General features: G+C 47.6%; 1 protein-coding gene across 1 annotated transcript in view; it reads left to right on the top strand.

The window, feature by feature from the left end:
* The first annotated feature begins 11,751 nt into the window (after positions 1 to 11,751).
* oca2 (oculocutaneous albinism II) overlaps positions 11,752 to 21,603 on the top strand; it is a 707,523-nt gene continuing 697,671 nt past the window's right edge. Inside the window, exon 1 of the mRNA XM_085999552.1 lies at positions 11,752 to 11,997. Coding sequence (XP_085855678.1) covers positions 11,756 to 11,997 — 242 coding nt within the window. The 5' untranslated portion in view covers positions 11,752 to 11,755. The remainder of the gene's footprint in view (positions 11,998 to 21,603) is intronic.

Below are 21,603 nucleotides of genomic sequence, written 5' to 3'. Positions count from 1 at the left end.
CATAGATCCCTGAAGACAGCGGAACAGGTAGATAAGGTGGTTAAAAAGGCATATGGGATACTTGCCTTCATTAGCCGAGGCATAGAATATAAGAGCAGGGAGGTTATGATGGAGCTGTACAAAACGCTGGTGAGGCCACAGCTGGAGTACTGTGTGCAGTTCTGGTCGCCTCACTATAGGAAGGATGTGATTGCTTTGGAGAGGGTGCAGAGAAGATTCACCAGGATGTTCCCTGGGAAGGAGCGCCTCAGCTATGAAGAGAGGCTGGACAGGCTGGGGTTGTTTTCCTTGGAGCAAAGAAGGCTGAGGGGGGACCTGATTGAGGTGTACAAAATGATGAGGGGCATAGATAGGGTAGATAAAGAGGAACTTTTCCCCTTAGTAGGGGGGTCAATAACAAGGGGGCATAGATTCAGGGTAAGGGGCAGGAGATTTAGAGGGGATTTGAGGAGGAACTTTTTCACCCAGAGGGTGGTTGGAATGTGGAACTCAATGCCCAAAAGGGTGGTAGAGGCCGGAACCCTCACAACATTCAAGAAGCATTTGGATGAGCACTTGAAATGCCATTGCATACAAGGCTATGGACCAAATGCTGGAAAATGGGATTAGACTGGACAGGGATGGATGGGCGGCGCAGACACGATGGGCCGAAGGGCCTCTTTCTGTGCTGTAAAACTCTATGACTCTAGGTCACCCCTCAGCCTTCTTTTTTCAAGAGAATAGAGACCCAGCCTGTTCAACCTTTCCTGATATGTATACCCTCACTTTTCTGGTGTCATCCTTGTAAATCTTCTCTGCACCCTCTCCAGTGCCTCTATATCCCTTTTATAATATGGCGACCAGAACTGTACGCAGCACCCTAAGTGTGGTCTAACCAAGGTTCGATACAGTTTCAGCATAACTTCCCTACTTTTCAATTCCATCCCTCTAGAAATAAACTCTAGTAGTGCTTGGTTTGCTTTTTTTATGGCCTTCCTAACCTACGTCGCAACCTTTAGTGATTTGTGTATTTGTACTCCGAGATCCCTTTGTTCCTCTACCCCACCTAGACTCGCACCCTCCAAGTGATAAGTGACCTCCCTATTCTTCCTACCAAAATGTAATACCTCACATTTATCTGTGTTGAACTTCATTTGCAATTATTTGCCCATTCTGCAAGTTTATTAATGTCCTCCTGTAATTTGTTGCAGTCCTCCTCAGTATTGACTATCCCCCCCAATTTGGTGTCATCCGCAAATTTAGAAATTGTGTTTTTGATTCCAAAGTCTAAATCATTAATGTAAATTGTGAACAGCAGTGGTCCCAGCACTGATCCTTGTGGAACACCACTACCCACCTTCTGCCACTGTGAATAGTTACCCTTTACTCCTACTCTCTGCTTTCTGTCCTGAAGTCAGCCAGCAATCCATTCTGCTACTTGTCTCCTGACTCCACATTCTCTGACCTTGTTCATCAGTCTATTATGGGGTACCTTATCGAAGGACTTTTGAAAATCCAGATAAATTACATCTACTGCATTACCCTTGTCTACCCTCTCTGTTACCTCTTCATGTTGACTATTCATTATTATATTTTTGGTTTCTAGGTGTTCTTCTATTTTCTCCTTTAGTAGGGATTCCATTATTTTTCCTACCACCGATGTTAAGCTGACTGGTCTATAATTCCCTGGACATGTTCTATCCCCCTTCTTAAATATCGATATTATGTTAGCTATCCGCCAGTCCTCTGGCACTATACTTTTTTTCTAACAAAATATTAAATTTGCGTAGTAATGCCTCTGCTATCTCTTCCCTAGATTCTTTTAACATGCATGGCGTAATCCATCTGGACCAGGGGTTTTATCCTCTTTGAGTTTGATTAATTTATTTAATATATTCCCTTTTTTATTTTAAACGCATTTATCTCATTACTAATCTCATCATCCAATGTCATGTACACCTGTTCTATCTCCTTGGTAAATACTGAAGCAAAATAATTATTTAATATTTCTGCAATCTCTCTGGCGTTACCTGTGGTATTATCCTGTCTATCCCTTAATGGCCCTATTCCCATCCCAAACTTGCATTTTTTATTGATGTGCCTATAAAATATTTTACTATTTTGTTTTATGTTCCTTGATAATTTAATTTCATAGCTCCTCTTTGCCTCCCTAATTGTTTTTTTGACTTCTCTCCTAATCTTTTCATATTCTCTCTTATCATGCACCCCCCTGCTGCCTGTGTACTTAATGTATGCCTCTTTCCTTACCCTCAATTGTTCCCTTATGGCTTTATTCATCCATGGAGTTTCATTATTGTTTAGTTTGTTCTTTCCTTTTAGCGGAATATATTTTCCCTGCACTCTGTTGAACACCATTTTAAATGTTTCCCATTGCTGTTCTATATCATTGTTTGCCAATATTGTTGCCCATTTTTGTTTCCCAAGTTCTATTCTCAGCCCCTCAAAATCAGCTTTTCTCCAATCTATTAACCTGGTTTTCGTCATGCTTATGTCCTTATCAATGATCATCTTAAAGCGTATTATATTATGGTCACTATTGCCTATATGTTCCCCTACATTTACTTCTCTTATCTGCTCTGGTTCATTCCCCATTACTAAATCAAATAGTGAATCTTCCCTTCACTTTTTACATATTGGATTAGAAAGGAATCCTGTGCACATTGTAGGAACTCCATCCCCTTACCCCCTTTACCTAGCTCTTCTGTCCAGTTAATATCAGGGTAGTTGAAATTCCCCATGATTATTATTCTATGTTTTTTACTCATTTCCCTAATTTGTCTGCATATTTCTTCTTCCACCTCCCTTCCACTATTAGGTGGTCTGTAGACTACGCCTATTAGTGTGATTGATCCTTTATTATCTTTTATCTCTATCCATATGGATTCTATTTTTGTTTTGCTGATATAAGAACAAAAGAAATAGGAGCAGGAGTAGGCCATTCGGCCCTTCGAGCCTGCTCCGCCATTCAATGAGATCATGGCTGATCTTCTGCCTCAACTCCATTCACCGGCCCTATCGCCATATCCCTTGATGCCCTTACTAGTCAGAAATCTATCAACTTCTGTTTTGAATATACCCCATGACTGAGCCTCCACAGCCCTCTGGGGTAGAGAATTCCAAAGATTCACCACCCTCTGTGTGATGAAATTTCTTCTCATCTCAGTCCTGAATGGCCTACCCTTTATCCCGAGGCTGTGGCCCCTGGCTCTAGACTCCCCAGCCAAGGGAAACATTCTCCCAGCACCCACCCTATCAAGCCCTGTAATAATTTTGTATGCTTCAATGAGATCCCCTCTCATTCTTCTGAATTCAAGAGAATACAGGCCTAGTTTACTCAATCTCTTCTCATACGACAGTCCCGCCATCCCAGGAATCAATCTCATGAACCTTTGTTGCACTCCCTCTATGACAAGTATATCCTTCCTTAGGTAAGGAGACCAAAATTGTACACAGTACTCCAGGTGTGGTCTCACCAAGGCTCTATATAATTGGATGAAGACTTCTTTACTCCTTTACTCAAATCCTCTTGTACTGAAGGCCAGCATACTATTTGTCTTCCTAATGGCTTGCTGCACCTGCACATTCACTTTCAGTGACTCATGTACAAGGACACCCAGGTCCCTTTGAGCATCTGCATTCCCCAATCTTTCACCATTTAGGGAATACTCTGCCTTTCTGTTTTTTCTACCAAAGTGGATAACTTCACATTTATCCACATTATATTCCATCTGCCATGTTCTCGTCCACTCACTGAGCTTGTCGAGATCCCCTTGAAGCCTCTTCACATCCTCTTCACAACTGACACTGCCACCTAGCTTTGTATCATCAGCAAATTTGGAAATGTTACATTTAGTCCCCTCATCGAAATCATTGATATAGATTGTGAATAGCTGGGGCCCAAGCAGCGATCCTTGCGGTACCCCACTAGTCACAGCCTGCCATCCTGAAAAAGACCCGTTTATGCCTACTCTTTGTTTTCTGTCTGTTAACCAATTCTCAATCCATGCTAGTATATCACCCCCCAATTACATGTGCCCTAATTTTGTTCACCAACCTCTTGTGTGGGACCTTATCGAAGGCCTTCTGAAAATCCAAATACACCACATCTACCGATTCCCCTTTGTCTACTCCACTAGTTACATCCTCAAAGAACTCCAATAGGTTTGTCAAACAGGATTTCCCTTTCATAAACCCATGTTGACTCTGCCCAATCTTACTATTAGTTTTTAAGTGCCCAGTTATTGCATCCTTTATAATAGATTCCAGAATTTTCCCAACTATTGATTAGAGGCTAACAGGTCTGTAGTTCCCTGTTTTCTCTCTCCCTCCTTTCTTAAATAGCGGGGTTACATTTGCTATCCTCCAATCTGCAGGAACCGTTCCAGAATCTATAGAATTTTGGAAGATGACAGCCAATGCGTCCACTATCCCAATGGCCACCTCTTTCAAAACCCTAGGATGGAGGTCATCCGGGTCCTTGGGATTTATCGACTTTTAGTCCCATTAATTTTGCTAGCACTGTTTTTTTACTAATAATTTTTTTAAGTTCCTCATTCTCGCCACACCCTTGGTTTTCTCGTATTTCTGGGAGGTTTTTTGTGTCTTCCTCCATGAAGATAGAAACAAAGGCCTAGAAATTCAGTATAGCCACTTTTGGGGCGGAAAAGTCGGGCGGCCGCTAAAGTTTGCGCCCGGCGCAAAGTCGAGGCCACTTCACCGATATTCAGTAGCTTCGCCCTAAGAGTTTGCTCGAGCGCTAAAACTGGCGTTACACAACTATCTTTAGGCGCAAAGCCGGCGGTGCTGAGCTAAACCGCCGAGGCCGGGCGCAGCACAGGTGCGGTCATTTCTTGATTGACAGCAGACACCCTGGCGCCGGCCAGCTCTTAAAGGGGGAAGGGTCGAGTTCGTCTGCTGCCACGCCCTGGACACTGCAGCCCTCCAGCTAGGCCTAAACACTGCTGCTGAACCGAAATAGCGCCGGGAAAGATGCAGAAGGCCCGTGAACGAGCGCAGCGCTTCACTGGCCATGATTTGAGGGTGCTGGTTAGGGCTTTGGAGAGGAGACGCAAACTCTTGTTCCCGGACAGTGGCAAGAAGCCTGCCACCAGCGTCTACAGGAAAGCCTGGAGGGAGGTCGCCCACAGGGTCACATCCAACAGCGAGGTCCCCAGGAACGCTGTCCAATGCCGGAAAAAGTTCAATGACCTCACAAGGATTGTCAGGGTGAGTCCCCTTTCCAGTGTCCTCCTCATCCTTGCATGTGCACCTCACATTATGGGCAAAGGGACCTAAAAGCCCTAATGGCCAGCCCTCATCCAGCAGCTATGGGACTGGCATGAACATCAATTGCACATTCTGCACTTTACACACTGGCCAAGCTATTCGACCATGGGAGGCAGTGCACACAAGATCAGGGCACCACACTGGCCAAGCTATTCGACCATGGGAGGCAGTGCACACAAGATCAGGGCACCACACTGTACTTAGAGGCCGTCCTTTCTCTTGCAGGCCAAGCTGGCACACAATCAGAAGAGCCGGACTGTGACCGGGGGAGGCCGTCCCCAGATCCAGCAGCTCAGTGACCTGGAAGAGCGCGTGGGTAGCCTCATGGGTGCCCGGGTGATTGGCCCCGTTGCATCTGGAGATGCCGACCCTGTTCTGGGCACCAATGGTAAGGACATCACCTTTTGGACCTCTCTCGTCCCACTTGCGCTTCAGATCTACATCCTTTGCCACTGTCCGACCAATGCGCTGAATGCCACCACTCATGCCTCCCTCGCTGATGCTCTCTCCTCACTCTAAAGCTACTCTTGTGCCTTCCTGCTTTCAGATGGTGAGGAGGAGGTCCCTGAAGCTGCCAGTGACAGCCCCTCGGAAGAGGAGGAAGAGGAAGAGGAAGGCGGCCCATCAGGGGAACCGTCAGCCGCGCCAGGGGATGCCAATGGAGGGGACACGTCTTCCCTGGAGGAGAGCCAGGGGGAAGTGTCGGAGGGGAGTGTAGCTCCTGTGCCCAGTGGCGTGCAGCAACGCGGGAAGGGTCGGGCAGCTCGGCGGCCTTCTTCCCAGAGGGGGGAAGGGTCGCAGGGGAGTGTAGTTGCTGGGCCCAGTGGCATCCAGCAACGCGGGAAGGGTCGGGCAGCTCGGCGGCCTTCTCCCCAGAGGGAGAGTCCGGCCTCCAGTCCGGAGACGGTCCTCGCCAAGGAGGTGCGCCTCCTCGATCAAATGTCCGTGGACTCGGATCGCCGGCACACCGAGTTCATGGGGGTTGTGGCACGGTTGCCTGAGGCCATCGAGTCCCTGGCTCATAGTGTGGCCGATTTCAGCGCCTCACAGGCCAGGAGTTTCGAGCAATTCGAAGCAGCACACGCCGCGAGTCGGGCCGAATTCGGGGCAGCACAGGCAGCGAGTTGGGCGGAATTCGGGGCAGCTCATGCAGCGAGTGGCCAGGTGATCAGTGGTGCCGTGCAGTCACTGGCTGGTCTGATGCGGGCACAGACCAGGGCAGTACGGGCACTCACTGCTGCCACACTCGCTGTGTCAGCCAGGCATCGCCAGGGCACCCGCCGCGCTGCAGCAGCACAGCGGTCTGTCCTTCAGCAGATTGCTGCGCATGCTGCAGTGCTGGCCCGGGCGAGTGCCAGTGTCTCAGGCGAGCAGCAAGCGCCTGCCATCAGCCAGCTTGCCCCCATTCCTGCAGCCGCCACTGCCACTCCCCCAGTGGAGCTGCGACGAGCTGCTGGAGAGACTGCTGCTGCCCAGCCACAGCTGCAGCAGTCACCAGCCGGCCCCTCGAGGGCCAGAGCTCGTCTAGGCCGACCCCCAAGGGCATCTGCCGTCACGCCATGTGCCCCTCAGGAGCCTTCCCCCAGCCTTGCAGCAGCCACTGGGCACACTTTGAGGAGGAGCAGCAGGGCGGCCAGGGGCCGCAAAAGGCTGGACAAGGAATCGCCCTCGCGGGCCACAAAGTAGAGGGTGTGGGCAAATGTGTTTTTATATGGGGATGGTTGTTTTGTTTATGGGGATGGTTGTTTTTGTAAGGCTGAGGATGAAGGCCATTTTTGTGGAAATGTTTTGTTATTCCTCCCCAGGTTGTGGGAGTGAGTCATGTGTGTGACTGTTTTTTGGGGGTGTTGTCTGTTTTTGGGTTTCATGTGGGAAGGGCCCTGAGTTTGTTCAATAAAGCATTTTATTTATTCAGCTTGTCCATGTTTGATGTTTGAAGTGGTTGTTGCCTTAACCGGCTGAGGGCTTGCGGAGCGGCTGCATTCAGGTCCCTTCGTTGCCTCAAGCCATTCCCTGACAGGGGGCCTAGAAGTGACGTTCAATAAGCCGCCGACGGGCGGCCCTTGGACCTTGTGCCTCCCTCCTGGGCTGGTACTCCTCCTCCTCCTCCTCCTCCTCCTCCTCATGCTCCTCCTGCTCCTCCTCCTGAGGTGGTGCTCCAGCATGAGGTGGCAGTGCCTGAGTCCTGCGGATAGCCAGGTTGTGCAGCATGCAGCAAACGACCACGACCTGGGAGACTCTCTCCGGCGAATACTGCAGAGATCCGCCGGAACGATCCAGGCAGCGGAACCGTTGCTTGAGGACGCCAATCGTTTGTTCTATGATGTTCCTAGTGGCTTGATGGCTTTCGTTGTATGCCTCCTCAACAGGGGTCCTGGGCGCGCGGAGCGGGGTCATGAGCCAGGTACACAAAGGATAGCCTTTGTCCCCGATAAGCCATCCTCTTGGGGGAGGCTGTGCCTGGAACATGTCAGCCACAGTAGTCTGTCGCAGGATAAATGCATCGTGGCTGCTGCCTGGAAAGCGGGCATTGACAGCTAGGATGCGCTGCCTGTGGTCACACACCAGCTGTACATTGAGGGAATGGTAGCCCTTCCGGTTGCGGTAATCCTCGGCATTGTCGATAGGTGCCCGCAAAGCCACATGCGTGCAGTCAATGGCGCCCTGCACCATGGGGAAGCCCGCTATTCTTGCAAATCCCACTGCACGCTGCTGCTGCTTCTCCAGGGTCATGGGGAAGGAGATGAATTGGTGTCTCCTTCTGAAAAGGGCATTGGTCACCTGGCGGATGCAGCAATGCACGGCGAACTGGGATATGTTAGCAATGTCCCCAGCAGCGGCTTGGAAGGAGCCGCTTGCATAGAAGTTCAGAGCCACCGTGACCTTCACTTCCACCGACAGAGACGTCCTGCACCTCAGCTGTGGATGCAGATCTCTGTGAAGCAGCTGGCAGATCTCTGCAACCACCTCCCTTCTGAAGCGCAGCCTCCTAACACACTGCGCGGCAGGCATGGTGAGATAGGACACCTGCTGGCGGTATTCCCTGAGTGGGTAAGGCCTACGTTGCCGACGCCTGTTGCCCCCTCTGCGTCTAGCCAGGGCTGCCCCTCTCACACAGCGTCTGTGAGCCCTTCGCACATAATGCTGAAACTGAGGGTTGGCACCCCATGCAGCCCCCATAATATACTGGCAAACAATGACCTCACAATGAAGGCGAATTGCCAAGCTCTGGCCTGAAGCCAAAAATACCTCTCCTATGTTGGGCCAAAGCAGTAAGCTCTCTTCCTTGGTCTCTGTCCATAAATCCGTTGCACAAGAGTGATTGCTGCAAAATGGCTGGCCTTTACAGTTCAGGGTAAGTGCCCTTTAATTTGCGCTCCCCGCGGCCCGCATGGCCTCTGCTGCGTTCCATTTCACAGTTCTTAGGACCGCCACGCCCACATTGGGCGGGCGCGACTGAAGTTCCGGATTGGGGCGCACAAAGGGCGTTGCACGAGGAAATGACGTCATAATCTGCGCGCGCAGCTGAGCGCGCGCAAACACTTTGCGCCGGCGCTAAATGTCTACTGAAGTTGGGCGTAGGCACAGATCGCGCTGCGCCCGGCCGCTAAGTGCCTAGTGCTCGAGATCTACTCCTCCTAAGGCGCTAACGGCTGGCGCACGCAACTGAATTTCTAGGCCAAAGTATTTATTTAATTTCTCTGCCATTTCCTCATTCCCCATTATAAATTCTCCCGTCTCTGACTGTAAAGGACCTACATTTACCTTCACCAGTCTTTTCCTTTTCACATACCTTTAGAAGCTTTTACAATCTGTTTTTATATTTTTTGCTAGTTTGTGCTCATATTCCATTTTCCCTTTCTTTATCAATTTCTTGGTTCCCCCTTTGCTGATTTCTAAAAAGATCCCAATCCTCAGGCTGACCGTGTTTTCTGACAACTTTATAAGCTTCCTCCTTTGACTTAATACTAGCTTCAATTTATTTTGTTAGCCATGGTTGGATCACTTTTCCTTTTGTATTTTTATGCCCTAGAGGAATATATGTTTGTTGCAAATTATGCATTATTTCCTTGAATGTTAGCCATTGTACATTCATACCTTTTAGTGTAGTCTCTCAATTTACCATGGCCAACTTGTCCCTCATACCCTTGTAGTTTCCTCTGTGTAGATTGAAGACCTTAGTTTTAGATTGGACTACATCACTCTCAAACTTAATGTAAAATTCAATCATATTATGGTCACTTGTCCCTAAAGGCCCCTTTACCACAAGATTATTGATTAGCCCTTTCTCATTACACAGTACCAGATCCAGAATAGCCTGTTCCCTGGTTGGTTCCTCCACATATTGATCCAGAAAACCATCTCGCATGCATTACAAGGATTCGTCCTCCACACCATTAGTGGTAATTTAATTTGCCCAGTCAATGTGTAAGTTAAAGTCCCCCATGATTACCGTATTGCCCTTGTTACATGCACTTCTAATCTCTTGATTGATACTATGCCGTACATTACCACTACTGTTTGGTGGCCTATACACAACTCCCACCAATGTTTTCCGCCCTTTGCTGTTTCTTAGCTCCACCCAAACTGATTCCAGTTCTACATCACGACCTGCCAAGCCAAGATTTTTTATCTCTACCGTACCGATCTCATCCCTTATTAATAGCGCTACGCCACCACCTTTTCCTTTTTGTCTGTCCTTCCTAAATGTTGAGTACCCTGGAACATTCAGTTCCCAGCTTTGGTTACCCTACAACCATGTCTCTGTAATGGCAATTACATCATACCCATTTACTTCTATTAGTGCCATTAATTCATCCACCTTGTTGCGAATGCTATGTGCATTTAGATAAAGTGCCTTCAACTTTGCCTGTTTAATATTTTTCTGCACTTTGACCCTCTACTGTTGGCCTTTGTTTCTGCCCCCTACTAGTTTTGCTGACCACTTTTCTAACTTGCACTTCCAGCTTTTTTTCTCTCTGTTCTGGGCCCACACTTAGGTTCCCAGCCCCCTGACAAACTAATTTAAATCCTTCCCAACAGCACTAGCAAATCCCCCTGCGAGGATATTGATCCTGGTTCTGCCAAGGTGTAACCTGTCCAGCTTGTACAGGTCCCACCTTCCCCAGAATCGGTCCCAATGCCTCAGGAATTTAAATCCCTCCCTCCTACACCATCTCTCCAGCCACGCATTCATCTGGTCTATTCTCCTATTTCTGCTCTCGCTATCATGTGGCACTGGGAGTAATCCTGAGATTACTACCTTTGAGGTCCTGCTTTTTAATTTATTTCCTAGCTCCCTATATTCTGCTTGCAGAACCTCATCCCTCTTTCTATCTATGTCGTTGGTACCAATATGGACCACGACCTCTGGCTGTTCACCCTCCCCCTTCAGAATATCTGCATCACTTTTTCCTACTGCCATTATATTAACCCTAATAAGTACAGCTACTCCACCTCCCCTTTTTCCCTCCCTATCTTTTATAAATATGTTATACCCTGTGATGTAATAAAGCTCATTACGTACTTGGTTTGAGTATAAAGCAAGGCTTTAATCAACTTGTTTCAGAACATGGAGGTCTAGTTGTACTTCACTAGTTCCTTGTCTTACAAAATGTCCCTGGCAAGCTGGGGCCGATGCCCGAGTATTTATACTCCTTGGACAGCGCCACCAGCTGGCTGTCCAGCGTTATTTCACGAGTAGTTTCTTGATGAATGATGAGATTTATAACACCCTGCAATGTTTAATTCCTGATTTTTCCGTAGCATTGTCTCAGTAATCCCTACTATGTCTGGTTCCTCACAATGCATGATTGCCTCCAGCTCCCCTGTTTTATTATGGACACTGTGTGCATTGCTGTACAGAGAGTTTAACTCATTTTTAATAGGATTTCCTCTCACTTTATGTTTAACCATCTTTTTAGATTTCTGTTCTATAACTCTATTTATTCCCTTGCCATGAACATCCTCCCTTACTTTATCCTTTCCTGTGCTCTCTTTTCCTGTTTTGTTTATATTTAGGATGGTTATGTTTCTTGTAGAGCCCTCCCCCCATCTTACTAGTTTAAAGCCTTTGCCACTTCCCTATTTACCCTTTCCGCTAGGACATGGGTCCCATCCCGGTTCAGGTGGAGCCCGTCCCATCGGTACAGCTCCTTCCTGTCCCAGAACTGGTGCCAGTGTCCCATGCAAAGGAACCCCTCTTTCCCACATCAGCCCTTTAGCCACGTGTTAACTCTCCTGATCTGTCTGCTTCTATGCCAGTTTGCACGTGGCTCGGGCAATAATCCAGAGATTATTACCCTCGAGGTCCTGCTTTTTAATTTAGATCCTAACTCCTGATACTCTTTCAGCAGGATTTTGTGATCCTGTGAATAAGCCTTGCCAAGCTTGACAATTTGTGAGCAATTTGAGATTGACTGTTTTTCCCTTCTTTTAAAAAAAAAATGTAGATCATAATCTAAAGAAGATGTACCTGGACAACAAAAGCCAAATTGAGGTGGAACTGACACAGAAGGCAGCTCCCCCTCGAAGGAGCTTGAACGGGCACGTCAAGCTGTCAGCCGAGCCCAGAGGTTTCGGGGAACTGAAGCTCCTGGATAGCTTTTGTGGTGTGGCACAGAGTCAGAACGCACAGCCGGGGCGCTATCAGAATGGAGCTGTAGCACATGAGCAGTGCGAGGAAATCAGCCCAGCCACTAAACAGGAGCGGTGAGTCTGATCCAATGGTTACTCACATGGAGTGAAGTAACGTGGTAAAGCAAACGTATAGGAATCTTTTATATAATCACTTCTGCTCTGACTACGTATGATGCTTTATCTGAAAGGTGGACCATAGGTTGAAAGGGGAATTCTATTTTGCTGTATCCTCATTTTTAAACCATTAAGATAAATCATAATTAAAAAAGAAAGACTTAGGGGGAGAAATTGGGTGAGTAGCGCCACCTGTTAGCGCCTAAAGAGGCAGGCAGTGGCTGTAGCGCCACTGGCTGCGCCTCCCGCGATATTCAGGATGGGCGCTAATGGTGGCGTTAGCCTGTTGCGTTGCGCCGCCACCGATGATGTCATCGGTGTGCGCAGCGCCCCATTCGTGCCCCGTTTGCGATATTTGGTAGCGAACGCCGCAGTTGCGCCGTTCGCTACCCGCGCCTGGTTCACAGGGCCTTACTGTGCCGGCAGCGGCGCAAGTTAAGGTGGAGGTGCGGGGCGGCCGCTTTTTCGGCGGCCGCCTGCCAGCACCTCCGTCCCCGGCCTCCTAACCGCACCCCCGCGGCATTGCCGGCTGTTTCTCGCGAGCCCGGCACTTCTCCTTGGTGCCGGGCTCATTTGCCGGCACTCGCGAGCGGGGATCCCGCTGTTGCAGGCACCTCCCCCTTAACAGTGGGAGGAAGGCTTGCAGTACCGCAGCATGCCATGCCGCAGCGTGTGGCGCTGCGGCATGTTGCGCTGCGATAATCAGTTTCAGCGGCCTAAGAGGGAGGCGGAGCGCCTCGAGCCTCGCCCCGTGTCCCTCGAGGGGCACTGAAACTGAATTTCTGGCGATCGGTATTACTTCGATCGCTGCGCTAAATCCTGCGCTCAGGCGACTTTTGCGCCACTTTGGCGCCCCAACCCAATTTCTAGGCCTTAGTGCCTTTCACGACCACCGGACGTCCCAAAGCGCTTTACAGCTAATGAAGTACTTTTGGAGTGTCGTCATTGTTGTAATGTAGGAAACGCAGCAGCCAATTTGCGCACAGCAAGCTCCCACAAACAGCAGTGTGATAATGATCAGATAATCTATTTTAGTGATGTTGATTGAGGGATAAATATTGGCCAGGACACCGGGGATAACTCCCCCTGCTCTTCAAAATAGTGCCATGGGATCTTTCACGTTCACCTGAGAGAGCAGACAGGACCTCGGTTTAACGTCTCATCCAAATAACAGCACCTCCGACAGTGCAGCACTCCCTCAGGCATGGTACCGGAGGACTGCCAAAAAGAAAGACTTGCATTTATATAGCGCCTTTCACAACCACCGGACTTCCCAAAGCACTTTACAGCCAATGAAGTACTTTTTGAAGTGTAGTCACTGTTGAAATGTGGGAAACGTGGCAGCCAATTTGCACACAGCAAGCTCCGACAAACAGCAATGTGATAATGACCAGATAATCTGTTGTTATGTTGGTTGAGGGGAAAATAATGGCCAGGACACTGGGGATAACACCCCTGTTCTTCTTTGAAATAATGCCATGGGATCTTTTACGTCCACCTGAGAGGGCAGAGGGGGCCTCGGTTTAACGTCTCATCCAAAAAACTGCACCTGGAGTGTCAGCCTACATTTTTGTGCTTAAGTCTTTGGAGTGAGACTTGAACCCACAACCTTTATGACTCAGAGGTAAGGGTGCTACCAACTGAGCCATGGCTGTCATTAGGGCTAGTGGTTTGATGTGAAGTAACACACTGTAATAAATCCTGCAAATTTCTACACTTATTGCCTGAATAATGTCTTGTTACCCGAGTACCATGGTTTCTGGGCAAATCTGAGTGATGACACGTCACTTGCCCTGATTATAATTATGGGATTGTGTGCTTGTAGTGTTGGGTTTTTCCAACTAGACGTTTCCTGACATGAACCAAAAATTCCTGCAAGATTAATCCCCTGAGAAAGGGATTAGCATAAGTAGGCCCCAGTCTACCCAAGTGCCAAATAGGTGCCAGCATTGGTGGGAAGTCAACAGGAGTCCGATACGAATGTCTCACCCCTGCCCACAGGAAATGCACACTCCGGCCCCATGACTTCTGATAGTGAGATGGGCACCCTTCTAATCGCCGGCCTCTGATTAAAAGTTGGACTTGGCAAACTTTGACTTTTGATAGCTGTTGTAATCTAGTTTATTTACTTTGAAACAGTGCTGATGACATATTTTGGGTAATTGGCATGGAGGAGTCACGGTATCAGATAATCTGAAGCAGCATGGTGGCATAGTGGTTAGCACTGTTGCCTCACAGCGCCAGGGACCCGGGTTCGAATCCGGCCTCGGGTGACTGTCTGTGTGGAGTTTGCACATTCTCCCCATGTTTGCGTGGGTTTCCTCCGGGTGCTCCGGTTTCCTCCCACAGTCCAAAAATGTGCGGGTTAGGTTGATTGGCTGTGATAAATTGACCCTTAGTGTTAGGGGGATTAAATACATGGGGTTACGGGGATCGGGTGGGATATGTGTCGGTGCAGGCTCGATGGGCCGAAATGGCCTCTATCTGCACTGTGGGGTTTCTGTGATTTCTGTGAAAGTGAATTTACACATTCAAATACCTATGCTCCAACTCAGACCTAAACATACACGTACCCATACCAATACCCATACCAATACTCACACACTCACGCACCCACACTCACACTCATGAGCTCACAGAGTTAAAATTATTGGTTTGTTGGAACACTCTAGATGTATCTCTGCTGATTTTAGCTGTCTCATACAGGCTAATTTCAATAGCTCCTCTAGCGCAGCTCTCTCCAGGAGTGTCACCAGTATCGAAAGTTGCATTTGGAAACTTACCAAATTTAGACAGACTGAAATAGAAGCTTGGGAAGAGTGCGGTAACATAGTGGTAATGTCACTGAGCTAATAATCCCGAGGCCTAGACTAACGTATCATCAGAGACAGGAGTTCAAATCCCACCACAGGTAGCGGGGGAATTTAAATTCAATTAAATAAATCTGGAATTTAAAAACTAGTATCAGTAATGGTTGTAAAAACCCATTTGGTTCACTAATGTCCTTCAGGGAAAGAAATGTGCTGGCCGATATGTGACTCCAGACCCATAGCAATGTGGTTGACTCTTAATTGCCCTCTGAGGTTCAAGAAGGCAGCTCACCACCACCTTCTCAAGGGCACTTAGGGATGGGCAATAAATGCCAGCAATGCCCACATCCTATGAATGAATTAAAAAAAAATCCCAATAATTTGTAAAATGTGGCCTGAATTGAGAGTTCCTTTTAAAATAGCTTGAAAACAATAATATGGGATAAGGAATCTGCTATGGGATGTGTCATATAGATCCTGCATTGGCAGAGGGCACAACACAACAGTAAGGTTGATGAATGATAAATCGCTAAATGATGTAAGGAATATTAATCAAAAGGTACCAGGTGAATCTTCCTTTGCCCCCCTTTACTAACATGTACATGCCAGAGAAGTGGGTTGGAATTTATCGCTCGTGTCCGAGGTTTATAAGACATTTAATTGTTCTTTGAACATAACCCAGTGCAAATTATATTAACAATTACACAAGCAAAACCATTCACCACAAGGGCATAGTTCATAAGAACATAAGAAATAGGAGCAGGAATAGGCCACTTGGCCCCTTGAGCCTGCTCCGCCATTCAATAAGATCATGGCTGATCTTGGGCTCAAAGCCATTTTCCTGCCCGCTCCCCATAACCCTTCACTCCCTTATCTTGTAAAAATCTGTCTCTCCCCACCTTAAATGTATTTAATGACCCAGCCTCCACGGCTCTCTGGGGCAGAGAATTCCACAGATTTACGACCCTCTGAGAAGAAATTCCTCCTCATCTCAGTTCTAAAAGGGCGACCCTTTATTCTGAAACTATGCCCCCGAGTTCTAGATTTCCCCACGAGGGGAAACATCCTCTCAGCATCTACCTTGTCAATCCCCCTCAGGATCTTATATGTTTCAATAAGATCACCTCTCATTCTTCTAAATTCCAATGAGTATAGGCCCAACCTGCTCAACCTTTCTTCATAAGTCAACCCCCTCATCTCAGGAATCAACCGAGTGAATCGTCTCTGAACTGCCCCCAATCCTGAGTGCAGTATTCCTACTAGCCAGACATCACCGACACAAAAGATATATTAACTAACACGACGTTATTAAACAATGTCGATGATAACACAACCAGTACTATCACTAGGTTAAATATTGAGAATTACAATAAGTACTCGTCTTATATTATTACTTAATGGAGAATAGATAAGCCTAGGCACAACCGTAATGCACGTGTATCACAATGCCTCAGCTTTAGGTAGGTTTTACTTAATAACAGTATCCAAGATTACAGTATAGCTTAACAAGGCTAAGTGTACCGTTACATTTTGTATTCACCGTGTCATAGGAACAGGAGGACAGGAGCCATTCAACCCCTTGAGCCTGTTCTGCTATTCTATTAGATCATGGTGGATCTGTACTTCAACTCCATTTACTCGCCTTTGCTTCATGCCCCTTGGTACCCTTACCTAACAAAAAATCTAGTGGCCTCAGTTCTGAAAATTCAATTGACCCAGCATATACAGCCTTTTGGGGGAGAGAGTTCCAGATCCCCACTTATTTCTGACAAGTTTCAGCTATTCCTCTGAAATACGAACATAAATTATATGAGCTTTTCCTTTTGATAGGCTTGCTGCTGTAGCATTTCCTTCCATTGGGATGCTCAGCTCTCCTCTTGGGCCTGTGGTTGTCTTCTGCTCATCCTAGCTCAGCTAACCTCACATGTACAGTATCTCTGTGTACTGTGACTGTTACTTTACCCTCCCTGGGTTCAGAGACCTACGCATCAACTGAGAGCTGACACACTTTAAAAGTTTTACTACTAGTCGATACAGCTCTTAGAATTTTTAATTTTCCAACTTTTATTCTTAGCAATTTGGCTCCTTTTTGTAGAACCGGTGAAAGGGTTATTTGCAATTTCTTCTTAACTTCTTCTCCTTTATTGAAAGCTAAATAGCACTTTGTTGGAAACTTGTGAATCTTCTTGGAAGCACTCTCTCCCTCTCACTCTCTCTCCCTCTTCCCCCTCTCCCTCTCTCTCTCTTCTCCTGCTCTCTCTTTCCTCCATCCCCCTCTCTTGCTTTTCCCCCTCTCTCTCTTCTCCCGCTCTCCCTCTTCTCCCTCACTCTCTCTTCTCCCTCTCTCTCTCTTTTCTCTCTCTCTTCTCCTTCTCTCTCTCACTCTTCCATCCCCCTCTCTCTCTTCTCCCCCTCTCTCTCTCTTCTCCCTCTCTTTCTCTCTTTTCCCTCTTTCTCTCTCTTCTCCCTCTCTCTCTCTTTTCTCTCTCTCTTTTCTCTCTCTCTTTTCTCTCTCTCTTCTCCTTCTCTCTCTCACTCTTCCATCCCCCTCTCTCTCTTCTCCCCCTCTCTCTCTTCTCCCTCTCTCTCTCTCTCTTCACCCTCTCTCTCTCTTTTCCTTCTTTCTCTCTCTTCTCCTTCCCTCTCTCGCTTCTTCCTCTCTAAGGCAGGGGTGGGGAGAAGCATAGTTTTATTCTACTAAGACAATCAAACTTATGGGCCCAAAAATTTTGTGACCAACTGGGATCTTTCAAATGCGTAATTCAGCTGGACCGGTATTAAACCTGCCTTCCACATTATGAAAGTCCAGCACTTTTGCCAATTTTATTTATACCCATTGGTGCCTTTTGTCTTTGTGCTATGGTTATTTTCTACCTTTGTTGTTCACCAAAGCAGGGGAGTGGGATTAATTGGAGAGCTCTTTCAAAGAGCCGGCACAGGCACAATGGGCCGAATGGCCTCCTTCTGTGCTATAAGATTCTATAATTCTATGATATTGTAAGGAGTGTGATGGAATACTCTCCACTTGCTTGGATGAGTGCAGCTCCAACAACACTCAAGAAGCTCGACACCATCCAGGACAAAGCAGCCCGCTTGATTGGCACTCCCTCCACCACTTTAGACATTCACTCCCTCCACCACTGGCGTACCGTGGCTGCAGTGTGTACCATCTACAAGATGCACTGCAGCAACTCGCCAAGGCTTCTTTGGCAGCACCTCTCAAACCCGCAACCTCTACCACCTAGAAGGTCAAGGGCAGCAGGCGCATGGGAACACCGCCACCTCCAAGTTCCACTCCAAGTCACACACCATCTTGACTTGGAAGTATATCGCCGATCCTTCATTATCGCTGGGTCAAAATCCTGGAACTCCCTCCCTAACAGCACTGTGGGAGCACCTTCACCACACGGACAGCAGCGGTTCAAGAAGGCGGCTCCCCACCACCTTCTGAAGAGCAATTAGGGATGGACAATAAATGCTGGCCTTGCCAGCGATGCCCACACCCCAGGACCACATAAAAAAAAATGTGAGCAATATTGAAGTCAGGCAGATCTTGGTTTTATAGCAAACTAAGAGTTGTTGCGGTGAAAAGGTCTGTCATGAAAGAGGAATCTCTTGGTGGTAGCTTTGCCAGTGGAGGAGATGTGGGAGTTCTATCTGACGTTTTCAACAAAGTTCCTTTTCTCTCTATCTCGTTTTCTCTCTTCACAACATACCCGGCTGTGAGATTTATAGTATTCTCTTTTTTTCTCCTCAGCCTCCGGAAATGAAATGGTGAGGCAGGAGGATAGGAGATTGCAATATCATGTGGGAGACTCCTGCCGATTGCAAGAGTGTTATTGAGCCTGTTTAAGTGGCCTGGAAGGTTGTTAATATGGGGTGGAGGAGGGGGAATTGCTTCAAAACTGTGCAAACATGCCTCCATGGTTGATAGGCTTCGCGCTGGTTATTAGTGGCATGCAGCTGCCATTTGCTTGCTTGTGGTATCTAAATTAACACTTGGCTCTATTAGTTTGCAGTCTACCCAGAATATCCAGCCGTGATTTATTTTGGGGGAAAGGGACTGCTGCTCTGGAGCTCGATAGTGCGCGGTGCACCTGGACAGGTTGGGGACGTGGGAACTGTCCCCGGCAGTCAGTGGGTCAACGGAGACTGAGGATTCCCACTGGGAGAACCAAGGGGGAAAGGAAAAAGGAAGATTCTTGAACTCAGTGCTATTAAGCCATGGGGTGCTTCATCATAAGTGGCTACTGAGGCAAAGTAGACCATCATCTAAAAGGGAATGGGATAAATGTTTAAAAAGGAGGAACATAAAAGGATCTGGGCCGGGGGGGCAATGGGCTTACACGCCAACACTGGGGGCTGAATGGACACCTCCTGCTATAATTTCTATTAATCTATGAAAACTCATCTTTATTGAGTCCGAGCCCTGGGAGTGCTTTAGAACTGTTGGTGCCGAGGTGAGTTTAGGATGATGTTCCCTGCAGTGAATGGCGAGACATAGTGATACCCCCCCGCAATGACGATGAGAGTGAAAGGAATGGCTTGGGCATTGTAGGGATGCTTTATGGTGTTGGTGTGGGGTGGTGCCAACCTGGCGCATCATGTGGCAGCCAGGGTGTACAGCATCAAGTGAAGTAAATGTGGCCATGGTGAGGCCATCCCTGGCCTCCCGGGCAGCAATGTGGTCGGGTGCTGATGTCCTGTGTCCTGTGCAGCATCAGGTGATTGCGGAGAAGGTTGGTGTGGATGTTGGTGCTGTTGGTGTGCCTGGTGCTGCTGATGTTAGGGCTGATCTTGGTGGGATTCTGAGGTCCAAGGTGAGATTTTTTCAAGGGCATCGATGCTGATGGAATAGATGGCAGGTGAGGTTGAGATGACAAGAAGCGATCCATCAGTGGTGAGAGAGCTTGCTACAAGGAGGTGACACTGGATAATGAGTTTGTTCCAAACACTTGCAACCTGCATAAAGCTCAATCTGTCTTCCAAATGCAGTAAGCAACAGCTTCTAACCTTGGAAAGTGAAGACCTATGAAATGGGAGCTTTCATAGACCATTTGCAGCTGTCATGTTTAGAAATCATCCCATGCTGACACAACACCTGACCTCCTTACCTGACGTGACCCCCAAGCAGCGGGGAAGCCATTGGCAAACTCTAAAAATCTAAAGGTGAGCGTAAAATACTACCTAATTGCCTCTTAAGAATCCAGCTAATGATTTAAATTGCCTCCCCCGCCGCTTGGTGTCGGGTCTGTTCAGCGATGACAGCCCCAACACCTGGGAGACTAGTGTGGAGGCGGGGTCCCTACCGCTGTCAAAAAAAAACATTTTCCCAGCCGACCCGCCACCAAACGTGCCCCCTGATCCCTCGCAAAATTCTGGCTACTCACTTTCTAGCAAGGGTCACTGATTTGTAATCAAGAATGGGAACCCAGGCTGATTTTTCTTCCCCCCCCGCCCCTCCTCCCTTCTCAGTCCGCTTACAGAACCCCCACTATCACCCTGACTAAATACAGCTAACTAAACCCAAGGCAGGAATCGAGCCTTTTTCCAGGATCACACTACAAATTATTACAAATTACAAAGTATTTACAGTAAAAGGCCATTCGGCCCAACAGTTTATGCTCCACACGAGCCTCCTCCCACCCCTCTTCATCTAATCCCATCAACATATCCCTCTATTCTTTTCCCCCTCATCTGCTTATCTAGCTAACCCTTGAAAGCATCTATGCTATTTGCCTCAACTACTCCCTGTGGTAGTGGGTTGCACATTCTAACCACTCCCTGGGTAAAGAGGTTTCTCCTCAGTTTCGTATTGGATTTATTAATGACGGTCTTATATTTATGGCCCCTAGTTCTGGTCTCACCCACAAATGGAAATATTTTCTCTACGTCTACCCTATCAAGCCCTTTCATAATCTTGAAGACCTCTATCAGGTCACCGCTCAGTCTTCTGTTTTCTAGAGAAAAGAGCCCCAGCCTGTTCAATCGTTCCTGATAGGTGTAACCTCTCAGTTTTGGTATCATTCTAGTAAATCTTTTTTGCATCTTCTCCAGTGCCTCTATATCCTTTTTATAATATGGAGACCAGAACACCATATGGTGCATTGACGCATTAAACCATCAGGAGAGCTGCTGGGAAAGGGCTGCCTAGACATTTCAGCTTCGAATTGCCCTCCCTCAGGTTGTGTAGTCTGTATAGATAAGGGAAGTCACTGTCTGAGAAGGATCTGAGATGAACCACTCAGTGGAAGAGCTTCCTGCATTACCCGAGCACGGCGAAGGCCACGAAGGTCAATCTTCTCTTGGGGGACGGTGAGGTGGAGGGGGGTGGGGTGGGGGGTGGGGGCAGATACTGACAGCTGTTCTACCGTGACAGCCTCTTGTAGCAGACTGCAGGGACCACACATTTAATGTTTCCACTACCGACAGCTTAATTTCTCACTGTTCAGAGTAGGACTAATTTTTTAAGCAGCTTCCTACAAGCTGCAGCAACGTCTTATTGAAAGTGCTAATAGTTTTCATTTTCTAGTATTCGAGTCTTTCTACTCTTAGTGGGACCAGCTCCAACTTCTTACAGCAAGCACACGCAGCTTCCATTAGAATTCTCTGCACATATTGTGCAAGGGGATTGAAGACAATTACAGATCCTGCAATACAACTGTGAACTGTTTATTGTGCGAGTGTTATCTTCAACTGTGGATTCAATCATGGTGATTCATCATTGATGAAAAAAAAGACATGACTCCCACAG

This window comes from Somniosus microcephalus, chromosome 10 (assembly GCF_052327205.1).
Source record: "Somniosus microcephalus isolate GS21.2 chromosome 10, FLI_Smic_1.0, whole genome shotgun sequence".
Classification (NCBI taxonomy): Eukaryota; Metazoa; Chordata; class Chondrichthyes; order Squaliformes; family Somniosidae; genus Somniosus; species Somniosus microcephalus.
The sequence above is the reverse complement of the archived record's forward strand: the minus strand, read 5'-3'. Positions and strand labels throughout refer to the sequence as shown.